Source organism: Dermacentor silvarum, chromosome 1 (genome assembly GCF_013339745.2).
Source record: "Dermacentor silvarum isolate Dsil-2018 chromosome 1, BIME_Dsil_1.4, whole genome shotgun sequence".
NCBI lineage: Eukaryota > Metazoa > Arthropoda > Arachnida > Ixodida > Ixodidae > Dermacentor > Dermacentor silvarum.
The window spans coordinates 168,904,213-168,917,429 of record NC_051154.1 but is presented as its reverse complement, the minus strand read 5'-3'; the positions used below and the strand labels follow the sequence as shown (position 1 = coordinate 168,917,429).

At 45.8% G+C, this 13,217-nt stretch overlaps 1 protein-coding gene across 1 annotated transcript in view; it reads right to left on the bottom strand.

Moving 5' to 3' along the window:
* The window catches only part of LOC119434710 (protein transport protein Sec24A-like), a 122,286-nt gene that overhangs the window by 41,517 nt on the left and 67,552 nt on the right, over window positions 1-13,217 (bottom strand). The window contains exons 13-14 of the mRNA XM_037701821.2: window positions 4,137-4,260; window positions 1,349-1,507 (exon numbers count right to left, since the gene is read on the bottom strand). Of these exons, the coding sequence (XP_037557749.2) occupies window positions 1,349-1,507; window positions 4,137-4,260 (283 nt within the window). The remainder of the gene's footprint in view (window positions 1-1,348; window positions 1,508-4,136; window positions 4,261-13,217) is intronic.

Sequence of the window (13,217 nt, the reverse complement as noted above, 5' to 3'; positions counted from 1 at the left end):
GATTTTTTTTTTTGCCAATGTGGCCTGAGAAAGCTCTAGACACGGGAACAGGACACAACAGCAATTTCCGGGAGATTTTCCCCATCAACCGTACAACTGGAAGAAATGGTCCCAATCCGGAGTCTCCCCGGTAATCAGGGAGACTTAGCAGGCATGTATACAGGCGTTTTTTCCTTTCGCCCCCATCGAAATGTGGCAACCCCATGTCCAGGATTTGATCCAACTTCGTGCTTAGCAGCGCAACGCCAAAGCCACTACACCACCACATTAGGTAGGGGTTACGGTATGGGACATCTTTAGGACCACACGACGCAACCAAGCCTTCACATTCAACTGAGCGAAGCAACGCCGTTGCATTTGTGGGGAGCACACGCCGCCATCTTCTCCCGCGTACGCTTGTCGACGCATGCGCACATAGCGCACGTGGCGGGAGCCGGACGACACCTTCTCCCATGTACGCTCGTCATAACATGCGCAAGTAGCGCGCGCAGCGAGAGCCGGGCGGACACGAGAGAGAGGCACTTTGCCCTCTCCCAGTTCTCACTCGCCTCTCGCGACCCGCGTACCCGCACGGGAAGAGGGAAGGTATCCGACGGGCGAGGAGGACATTCCCCTCGCGAAAAGGTAAAAAGGTATAAAAGAGAGCGACCGAGGGACCCCCGGTCTCTCTGACCTCGCTACACCTGACCTGCCCCTACGGATATACCTGCTGCAACCCGTGAGTGACCTCGCTTGTGTGACTTCTACACGCAACGAGGCAAGTCTATTTATTACTTATTATTACAGAGTGGACTTCCCTCTGCAAGTGTGTCTTACTGCTCACAGCAATAAATGTTGCTGAATTGTCTCGCTTGTTGCCTTATTCTCCTAAACCCTACGTAGCTGTGATCGCATGCACTACGGGTTGGGGATCGCACCCCACACATTAATGCACTCACTTTCACTTGGCATCTGAATAAAAAGCACTGAAGCATATTACTATAAAAGGCACATGAAGATCTACACAAACATTATCAGAGCAGGGCACTTCACATCTGCGCTAAAGTGAGGAAAAAATTTCGATTGTCAAGGCTGTCACCAGACATCACCACATTCAAAAAGGCTGCCGTTCTCGCGTTGCGCACTCCAGTGAGGAGAATGAAAGTGGCAACACCTTCCTCCTCCCTCATGCCTTTGCTATTTTCCTCCTCACCCATGAAAAAGGTCCAAACGTTTACTTACAAACAATTGTGTTGTAACGCCAGTTTTTGGAAGTATAGTTACTTCGTTAATTCCATAAAATAAAGATACAAAAGGAAAGCACAAACCAAAGAAATTCCCGTAACTGGAAGAGGCTAGACAAACATACCTTTGGTACACCGTATCCTCATAACTGCTTCAAAGCCGATCTTGCGTGTGACGTAATATCTCAGCTCAGCCTCAAACTTTTCCACCTGACTCCGGTTCTGAGTGCTGTGCAGGCCTGGATAATAGCTGATGCAGCCTGCAGAGTACTTGGAGATGCAGGCTGCAACAAAAAGAAATGGAAGGTGAGACAAGGTATTACAGAAGAGAAGTAGAAATGCCCAACATTTTCACCATGCTATAAAATGGAGCTGGACTGCATTGGGTGGTCATAATAAAGGCGTATTTATTCGAGCATAGCAGGTCACAACAACCCCTTTCAACTGTTGCCATCAAAAGAGCCAGAAGTAATTGAAGGTGAGATTACACAGCATGCGAGGCTGAATGAAACTGAAAACTGCACTGCCAGGCACGTTTCCATAAGAAATTTGAGAATCAATTCCAGCAAGTGCAGTTGTACGATCATTCTTCGGCCAGGAAGCAAAGTGTCAGGTACTTTCGTTCCTTCTCATAACTGTTCACAAGGAGAATCACCCATAATAGCAACGAAGTAAATTTCTTCCAAAAATGCCTTTGTAGCTAACTTCAGCTGGGCTTTGATGGAAATGTATAACCCACTTAATTACCTGCCTTTGATCTAGTCACATTATTTCAATGAGCTGCATTAGGTAGTTGTTTGAAATATGCTGTTCTAAATTTGCCATTTTAAATATGTGCTTACTGCACACCCACAGGAATTAGGCACCTTTAAATTGCATACAATTCCTGCGCAGGTGTGTGTGTGTTGCCAGATGACATATTTGATTTGTGCACAGTCTGGTCAGCCTTGCCCCCTTAGTGCCCTTTTATGAAGCAACACCAATGACGCGAGCTTCTAGAGCATCTCATATTCAATCTGGCTCAAACAAGTGACGTGCAATCCAGCCTTCTTATTGGCTAGTTTCATAGTAGCCAACAGAAACATTCACTTCAAGAACCCTAAAATGATCCCTACATCATGAAATGTGTAGCACATTCAATGAATATTTTGACTTGTGTTGGTTTATCAGTTCTCAGTCAGCCTCGTTTATGAGTGTTGTCCTCCTTACCAACTATGGAACCATCTCGCTCTGATGTCCTTCAATGCCCCGAAAGTTGCTGAAGACGTAATGGATACTGTATTTACCTGATCTAATTTCTTCCTAGAAAATGGGTAAAAAAATTGCCTGAAAGTTACAATCAGATACAAAATTGAACCCATGTTTGCCGTGTTGGCGACAGATGACTGTCATTAGTGGACCACTGTCATCACAAGATTGCGACAGAAAGCATTTTGTACAAGTTGGTGAGAGTGACACACTGCTTTCAATGTTGACGTGTCATGTGCTCGGCATGTTGATGTGTCGTTCCCATGGTTACAACAACTTGCTCATGGCTGTGATAATTGGGTGATAACAAAAATGGCTGTAAAACATAATGCCATAGCTTTTTTTTCTTCCCCCGCAGTACTCGAAATATTGTGCGAGCGTAAATCGCATATTTTTAACAAAAAATTATAGCCCAGCACATTGACATCACTTCTGCCCAAAAAAGTGCACAGAATCGCTGCCTCATGATGATGCAATAGGCACTACCCAATAAGCCTGCTCAGAAGCAATGCAGGGCCCTTTAACTTTACGAAACTCCTAGATTTTAAACCTGCTCACTTTGCAAAATTGTTTGTGAGTGGTGCAACTATGAAATACTATGCCAATGCAACTAGTTAGTTAAATTGGGTTTATTGACGCAAAAGCAACTTAGGCTTTGCTGCGCCAGACACAGGGTGTTTAAAAGTCAATGGTAGAAAAGAGTAAAACCTGCATTATTTAAAGTCTGTTCAGAAAGCCTACTTCATCTAAAAAATTCACGACATTTGTAAGAGGGACAAGGGGATCGTCTCCTAAAGTGAGAGTGGGGTGTAGTGGTACCTGCAAATTGTATAGATCGTGGAAATGTTTTTGTCTTTGTCTTTCGATATTTGGGCATGTAATTAAAATGTGTAGTACAGTAAGTGGTTCTTGACATTTATCACATACCGGCTGTGCTTCCTTTGTGAGTAGATAATTGTGTGTGAGGTGTGTGTGCCCTATTCGGAGTCTGGCTAATATTACCTCCGTGAAGCGTTCTTGGTGATAGCAGGTTTTCCATTCACCTAGCACTGGTTTGATGATATGCAATTTGTTATTATTGTTCATGTTCCACTGGCACCCAATGCAACTACTGTCAATAGATGCACTAGCTAGCATTCTTAAGGCTCGGTCACATGTATATATTATGCACGAATAAATAGTACTTGCGAAATCTGAGGAGCAGATAGTCACCTCAGTAGTTCAATTTTGAAACACTGCACGCAACATGCAGGGGGTTGTGAGCTCCGTACCCATTGGTAGAATGCTGCCATTCCTTTTGCCGTCTTTCATATTAGTATTTCCAACTTAAGTTTTAACGAAAAGATGATTCTATACTGTCCCACTACAAGTGAATACATTAACTCCTCCGTGCCTTGCTTAGCTTCAAGGACTGTTGGTATCTTTGGCAGTAACATGTAAATAACTTCCACACATAATGTGAATAGTTTTTCAATTATGAAATTTTATTCCATTTCTATATTTCAAAGAAAAATTACCTTATGCCAACAAACAAAACTGAACAATGTGTGCAAAGTCAAGGTATAATGGAAAAAATTAAAGCTGCTCAAAAATAAGTGTCCGTCTCGTTATTTACAAGTGACAACAATCATAACAAAACTCATTAAAGCTTGGTCTGTGACATACCAATGCTTGCCACGTCCATGTATTGTGCACCCATGAGGAACACATCAACAGCCACTTGCTGGCCTGAGCAGTCAAGGGCAAGCTTCTTGTAGAAGTCTGTAGCAGGCAGTAGGTTCATGATCTCCTGTTTGAAAAATTGGTAGGGTGCAAGGAAGCCATGGTCAACAAACAAAGTAAAAAGACCATGCACTGCAGAGTGTACATTAATATGGCAAAGAAGACATTTTGTCATTGAGTGCAGAAAGTAACACAATATGAAAATACCATATTTACTCATGTAAGGCCTGCACTTTTTTTTTCTGAATTTTTACTGGGTGCAGGCCTTACACGAGGTAGGCTTATGGCTACTCACTGCAGCCTTGAACTGCACTCAACACTGCTATGCAATTAAATGCAACCACTGGCGGCTGACTATGAACCTATTTACAGTCTAAGACTGATTTTTCAGACACAAACTTGCGGCATTTTGTAGCGGCTTGTGGGAATTAACCAGCATGCAAGTATGCACATGACGGTTAGGGAAACTTTTTTTTTTTCCGATTTTTCACACTCCAATGTAGCCATGTGGGCCTTACACGAGTAAATACAGTATCTTTAAAGTTGATAAATATTCTCATAACTTCTCTTGCACAGTACTCAAAGAGGAAAATTGATGACATCAGTCAGTATCATGCATGCAACATCGACACTCCAGTTGTTCTATTTACAGCCCAAAGACTTGTCAAAATAAAATACCACAGCACAATGTCCAAAGTTCCTTTTTTAAAAAACAGGTGGTGTCATGTCAAGGAGACATGACTAAAATTTCACTAGTAAAGAAATTACACAGTAGAACCTCAATTTGTTCCTGTTTACTTATGTTTTCCTGGCTCTTATGCTCTGGAATGCTGGTCCAATTTAGTTCCCACAAAGATGTGTGTGTTAGCTTCCTGTTTATTAGGTTCCCCTACCGAGTTATGTTCAAAAACAGCACCAACTTCGCAGGATCATCTGTCGCCAGCACCTACATTGACCATCGCATGTCACCTCTGAAAATGGTCACCTCACAGGCACAAGAAGTGCAGGAGCTTGAGAATGCTATGGCACAAATAGTAGCCTATGTTGCCTATTAGGAATATGTGTCTTACAATGGTGTTCAGACATCGGGACCACTCAGCGTGTCGGACATTGTCGCCGATTTCAATGCAGCTCATGATGTCAAAAGCAAAGAAGGAAATGAACAAAGGCACAAACAGTCGCCCCCACAACCACATTCTTAGTTGCCATCGTGGCCTTCAATAACTTGCATGGTTACTTCGATATACATGGCTGAGCAAAAACTGAAAAAAGGCTGCCAGTGCTCAAGGCGAACATTCGAATCAACCATCAGATGGAAAACACAAGTTATTGTGATTCAAAGTTGTGGCCACTCCAGAAAAGTGTAAATTTCAATCTAACTGCCAGGCAGCAATAGTGAGCACTATTTACCAAGTTTTCAGTAGAGTAAACCCTCGTTATAAGAAAATCATTTTATCTGAAAATTGTATTGCTTTATTCAAAGTTTTTCGTGGTCCCGCATTACTGTGACCCTCTTAAAGCTCCTCTGCTTTCAACGAAATGCAACTGACAATAAAGAAAATTTGCTGTTTCGATTGCTTTGTTGTAACGAGGGTTTACTGTAGTTGGTTGGCTTTCTATTCAACCTCAAATAAAGCTTTGTATGAGAGTAGCTTTTCCTCTCATCCTTTGAAATGCCACAAGCGTTATCAGCTGTTAAATTTTCCCAGATAAGGTGTTCTTTTTCTGCAGTCCCCTAAGGCACGTATTAATGAGGTTCTACGGTATTTGGCCATGTGGACTAGTCAGTAATCAGCAAAAATGAAACTTTCTCGTCAAAAGCTTTAGGGCACATACTAAGGTTGCAGAGTTCCAGGCAATCATTATCACACAGTACGGTTCCCATAAAACATGTACAGCAATACAGTCCTGCCTTGTATCAACAAATGTCGACCAGACAAATTGGACATCCGATTACAAATAATGCTGTTAAACGAGCTAGTTGATGCTAGATTTTTTATTCATGTCACAAGTGCAATATAAATGAAACATTTGTGGTGCATCTTCTTTTTGTGTATCGTTTTATATTGCAGTGGTAACGTGAATCAAGAATTGATTGCATATGTCTGGAGCTAGGTGCGGTAAAAGAAGGCCTTAGTCAGGTGTGAATCACACCTTTAGCCATGGAAGCAAACCACGAAGAGCAATCTCCATGGTTTGCTTTCTTTTGTTAATGAACCAAAATAAACTTCAAGTTCAATTAACCTTCCACGGCCCTCAGTTTCCTTAGAATTTTATTGTGCATAGCTGAACTCTGGACCCAATGTGTACTTTTTGTCCCAAGGCACCACCTAATGTTATTTACCAAAACAACAAAGCGCAAAAATCTAGAATTTATTTTTACAATTTCTTTGGCGTTTCAGTATACCTACAGAAATAATTGCAATGAAGATAGTTAAAAAAAAACATCCAAGGATACCTAAGCACTTGTTATGAATTGTGAATGAGAAAGCATTAATGTCCTATTGAACGCCTCTGAGCAGTCCGAGTTATGAACTCTTCGCAGGAGAGCGAGCACGTTGAGATGCTTGGCCAACGCCTCCTATATAGCACAAGGCCGGTGCACTTCGTTCCATGACGTCATGCTACCTTGCCCAACTGCCATAGAATCTAATGGGGACACTCCCGAGTAAGCCACGGTGATTTCGATGTCACTGCTTTCGTCATGCCGGGCTTGGCAATACAAATTTCGGTCCAGGTAGCATGGTGTCACAAAACACAGTGCACAGGCCTGCTACCTAGGAGGCACTGGTTTAGCCCAGCGGGTAAGACACTCAGCTTCTGAGCATGGGGTCACAGGTTCGAAACTCACTACTGCCAACGTTTTTTTTTGTTTTGAATTTATTCTGCTTTTTGGTACATTACTTTCTTTATAGCGATTACTGACGCTAAGTTAGAATACAGGCGAGAGCTTGCGCGGACATGGACATCGCGGATAACACAAGCTTCGAGAGCGAGGGTGACGTGGCATCGCGCCGATGCCCTCTCCCCTCACGCAACACCTGGCATGCCAGCACGGCAGCAATGTTCCCTTTCGCCCGCTCTGCTTCGTCAAAGCGCGCATGCGATTTGGCATCACAGCCAATGGGAATTTAGGTGCTGTTTCACTGCTCCCGCTTTCTCGTTCATTGAGCCAGTTGATGCTTTCGCATCAAAATCATATGAATAATGGCTTGGCTACTTGGAAAAGTGCAAAGATGTCTTAGACATGATCAGACAAGACTGGTTAAGAAGCTTCAGCCTTGTTGTGCTGTTGCATTAACTGTACAGATGATATGGTAATCCTGTCTGCATCTTTGTAGTACATTCTGCCAGTCAAAAAGCATACTGATTGCGTTTCTTAAAGTAATATAGTCAAGATAGAACTCTCCAGTATTTAGCTGAGGAATGCCAGGTACACAGGAGTTGAGCCCACAACATTACTTTTTTATTGCAAAGCTGTCACTCAAACTAGAAGCAGTGAGGAACAGAGATTAAAGGAGTACAGATAGCAAATGCTTGTCTTACTTCTTTTCCTTTATTAACCCCTTCAGGTGCTATGTGCACAATTGTGCACGCGAAGGTGGTGCATCAAAATCAAAACTGATTAAAATTGTATTTAAGATATGTCGAAAGCATTTTGAAGTCTTTCTGATTGGACCTGTGCTGCAAGTTTGAATAATAAGTGTATTAGTAAAATGTGTAGGAAGGTACAGTCACCGACGAACTTTTCGGACTCCAAAAATTTGGACTCGTTGGATATTCCGGACTTCATAAATACATAATGCATCCCATAAGGCTAATGCATTTCCGCAACCTATTTTTTCGGATGAATTTAGGCCCCAAAGTTCGATTTTCCGGACTAAATATCTCCTTCCAAGCCACGCTACCGGATCTTAGAGGCCGCCATGTTGGATCTTCCGCTGGCTTGGCTTCCAGAGGCCTGCTCTATAGCCTCCAAGATTGGGAGGCGCGTGCTATCAATTGAGAGTGCACCATCTTCCAATCTCTGAGGCCATGCCCCCTCTTCCTTAGCTGACAAAACGCTCCAGGGGACGGCACTTTTTCTTTGTTTTTCTTTTTTTCGGTCACCAATATCGTTTTAACACTTTTCAGGATCTTTTTCTTTTTTTTTTTTTAAGTTTCAATTTTGCACGTAGTGTTTGTGTCTCGGAGACGTCGCATCTTTGTGTGTATTTGTGCAGCTTTGAATTTGTGCGATCGGCGCCACCTCCCGTGCCTTCGCGAGAGCCAAGTGGCGCAAAGTAAAGGAGCTCGTTTCTTCAATGTCCATGGCGATCTCCGGTCAACGCGATGACGCTCTTGTCGCCTGTATACGGAGACATTAGTCTTGCGCAAATCCAAGCAAATCTGATCGCCTCTAAGCATAGTATGAGGCAGGGCATTATTAGAGATTTCTTTATGGCACTCTGAGCCTAATAAATTTTATTTTTTAGGGTGAACGAGTTTTTCGCACTGTTCGATTTCTCAGACTATTTTTCGGTCCCCACGAGGTCCAGAAAATCGGTCGGCGACTGTATACGGCTGCATGTTTATCCTCGCAATGTCAGTTTGTCTTCATGTAACAGGTTCACTTAGTGGGGATGCGCGACTCTCACGCCGTCTCCTGTAATCCGGCTTCACCGCGTGGCTAAGTGCCGGCGGCGGTCGTGGTGGTTGCGGCGCATTGCAAGAGATGGCGCGAGTGTCGCGATGCTAACGCCACCGAACGGCGGGGTGACTTGGGAGAAAAAGTCAAAGGCACTTCCTTTTGGCTTGGGATCGGCGACCAACACGCACGTGCGCCAACCCGCTTCGCGGGACCGTCTCGCGAGGCTAAGAGCAGGACACCGGTATGGACGAACACGGATCGTTCGAACGCACCACCGTTCGCGTGACCGTACACGTGAACGACTAGGCGATGGTATCACAGCATGGGGTGAACACATTCGCTCGCTACCCGGTCGCGGTGAGTCGGACTTCCTTGACTTGTCGCGAGCCCATGTGAATGTTCTATTGGTTGTAATTCGGCTAGTGTGCATTGGTGTATGAAAGGCACAATAAATGCCCTTGTGACTGTTTGCCCTACTGTGTTGTCGTTCCTTTGTCCCAAGAGCACATGTGAGATCCCACATCTGGCTGCCCAACGTTGGGGCATCGGACGATAATTTTAACAGTTTTTCTCGGTCCGCGAAAACTTTTGTTTCAACCGAAGCGTAGTCCTAGCGTGGATTTTGATCGCCAGTGTCGGCGGCGTGCTTTCTTGAGCGAGGTGACGGTTGCTCTAGCGTGTTTGAACTTTTCAACATGCTAAGCCTTTTCGCGAGTGTTTTGTTGAAGTACACTCATCGGTACAATAGCCACGTGGTCTGCATCCTGGGAGAGCGAGGCCTAGTGCCTGCGGAGCATTGGCAAGCCCGAAGCGAGTGAGTACGGAAGCCTCGTGGGTGGTCCGAATTTCTTATGTAAATAGCTTCTTCTATATCTTTGTCTTCGGAAGTCGCGGCTCAGGGAGCCGGGTGGCCGCTACGGGCCGACTGGTATTGCGGCCTGGCACCGGGCGCGCTCCGACACCATCTGGGACGGTGGGCGCCGTCAACTCGGATGCTGTGTGCACCGAGTGGGGTAGGACCACCTCACAGAGCTAACGTCTCCTCGCGGCTGCCTGTTGTGCCCATTTTGGGTGATGTTTTTTTTGGGGGGGGATGCCGGTTGTTGTCAAAGTAGCGACGCATTAGGCCTAAGGCTTTACAAAGCTGCCTGTCGCACGTTGAGGGATACAACCTGGTGGATCGTGGTGTTGAGGTGTCGCACATTGCTTCCCTCATTAGTTCGCCTCGCACGAATTGAAGTTCTCGTTCGACTCAAGAAAGTAAGCTTTGTTCACGTGAACTTAGCATCTTAAATGCCGCCCGAAATTTTGCTGGCCGAATTGAACATCGTACCGCGTGGGCGATGCGTATGCCGAATTCCTCTCCCTTGTACTACTTTAGTGTGTCGAGTGCGTTGAGTGTACGCAGCTTGAGTGGAGTCAACCCTGGTTTGCTGTCACCTGCACATCGTCTGCGCTGCTGCCCCGGCCTACGAACGAGCCACCCCTGGCAATGGAGATGCCTGTGGCCAGTTCGGCGCAGCGACTTCGGCGGCCACCTATGTCCGGCTTGCAATGCTCGGCGGCTGGGAAAAGAGCCGGCAGTCGCCAACGGCTACTGCGGCTCTTGTTAGAAGGGCGTGTCGGCGCGAGCGACGCTTGCTCTTGCCGACTTCTGCGTTGCCGTTTCCGAAGTCGTGGGCTGGAGTCATGCCATCGAATCTGCAAAGGTGGTGCTGTGACCAACGGACGCCAGCGGTGAACCCAGAGACAATGTTGGCTCGCATGTTGTGGATAACGTGTGGACATTTCCTCGGCGCGGCCACTGTCGCATGTACTAACTTTTGTTCGCGACGCGCGTGTTGACTGACCGTGTGACGGAGTATGTGTAGTGACTTAAGGTTGGGGGGATGTGGGGATGCGCGACTCTCACGCGTCTCCTGTAATCCGGCTTCACCGCGTGGCTAAGTGCCGGCGGCGGTCGTGCTCGTTGCGGCGCATTGCGAGAGATGGCGCAAGTGTCGCGATGCTAACGCCACCGAACGGCAGGGTGACTTGGGAGAAAAAGGTCAAAGGCGCTTCCTTTTGGCTTGGGATCGGCGACCAACACGCACGAACGCTTCGCGCGTGCGCCAACCCGCTTCGCGGGACCGTCTCGCGAGGCTAAGAGCAGGACACCGGTATGGACGAACACGGATCGTTCGAACGCGCCACCGTTCGCGTGACCGTACACGTGTACGACTAGGCGATGGTGTCACAGCATGCTGCGAACACATTCGCTCGCTACCCGGTCGCGGTGAGTCGGACTTCCTTGACTTGTCGCGCGCCCATGTGAATGTTCTATTGGTTGTAATTCGGCTAGTGTACATTGGTGTATGAAAGGCGTAATAAATGCCCTTGTGATTGTTTGCACTACTGTGTTGTCGTTCCTTTGTCCCAAGAGCATGTGTGAGATCCCACAACTTCCTTCATTGTTTTCACAATGTTTTACATCATGCATATATTTGAAGTGTCTGGGTAGGTGCTTTCCAAGTAGGCTAGACATGAAATGGTTCAGATTCTCATATCTGACGTTACTATAAAGAGTTCTCGCATCGAGTCCACATTCTGTAAACTTCAAAAAAGTTGATAAAGAATAGAAAATTTCTAATTTGTTCTGCAGCTACACGGTTTTCAAGATTCTGATTCGTTTCTGTTCTGGTTCTATTTTATCTGAAAGCGAGAAAATAAAAATAAAAATTCAGCAGACACACTTAAGAGTGCTTACGTGTGGGAATGCGAAAGCATTATAATCCCTTAGGTGAAATGCTTTCGATTTGTATTTTCAGCATGCATTTTAAAGTTCTTTCTGCTGAATCGGTGTGTGTGCTTGCGTATATGTTGTCCACAGACCGGAAACATTCGGACAATTTTGCTGCAGAATGATGAATTTTTTTGTGTTTCCTTGCTTCATTTTCTGAGGTGTGCTTGCATGGACAACCACGTTTCACAGCTGCCGCTGAGGTAGAACCGGACGTGCGCACCTGTCAATGGTGATGACTGCACGGCGCGCACTATACCTTCAGTTATGCTTCGGCCAAAAAATAATGATTTGGCCGAAACATACATAAAATCAAGAAAAAATGAATTTATTTTTACCACAAAAGATTTCTAATAGTGGAACCCCATTGATACCTTCCTTGCTGCTGCATTTTCCAGGCTGCTACGTCGCATTTTCGCGGTCCCGACCTAAATTCCACTGACTTCCCTGTATTAAGTTCCCCGTTATACGTCCCCAACCTGTAATGTTCCTGCATCTTACGCTGCGTTTGAATGTGGCGGTCGTGTAAATTTAGCGGTGCAGCCAGCTTGTACATTGCAACAAGCGACCGATGTGTTGCAACAAGCGACCGGCACGTTGCAGATACGACGCAGCCGCGCAGGTGCCGTATCTTGAAAGCAATCTGCAACGTGCGCAAAGTGCACGCCCGCGCAGATGTCATCGTCAAAACGATCTGCGATGTTGACAAAAGTGCGCCTAGTGCCGGTAGCTTCGTATGCGCTATGCTTTCGACAGTTTAGTTCACACTGAAATTCGTACCACACCAACGTTTCGATAGTGAGTGTCCGCGGTCATCGAGCGAGATGTCTTAATGTTTACCTGTGCGTGACATCGTGCTTGTTAATTTAGTTTGTAAGCGAATGTTTACAAGTTTATACGGCCGGTACAACTACTATTCTTACTTCGTACAGCTGTCTATTAATTTGCTATCATAATCGTTGCTTCACCTTTCGAGCGAAACTGAGACTTGCCAAAATCATCAACGATCGCCTTCTGAAAGGCATATAAGTGATCGCACGTGATCTCAGGAATGTTTTCGCACGCCACTGAACACCTGAGCACGTCGAGTGCAGGGAGAGTTTTGGCCAACAAGGCTGCGCCGCGGCCATCGCTGCTGCAGCGGTGCTCGTCTACTTTCTCGCTAAGCATTGGCTAGGCTGTGATGTGGCCCGGTCCACTCGACGTGGGGACCAATGATAGATTGCAGAGCCGCGTGACGTAGCCGGTTGCTTGACGACTATGGATCCCGCTGTGCCAGCTTGTCTGTGCCGGTCGCTCCGCTGGCTCGGCCGCCGCTGCTGTTGCTCATGCGTTCGTAAGATCTGCTGCAGCGCGGCAATCCGTTTGGAACAGCCGATTTTTTTTTTTCGTATTGTGAGCAATGTATTTCGGCCGGGGAATGTTACGAATTCGCATCACACCGAAATTCGTACCAGCCGGGATCGTATCACCGGGGTTTTACTGTATTAGGATAATCACAGGAAATTTCAGAAGTGCCATTGGAGCAAAACATCCTTTGAGAAGTGAATTCAATTTTAGAATTGTTGCTACAAGCAAGCAGCTCAACATTTATGCTGCTTGAATCTTTGCACAC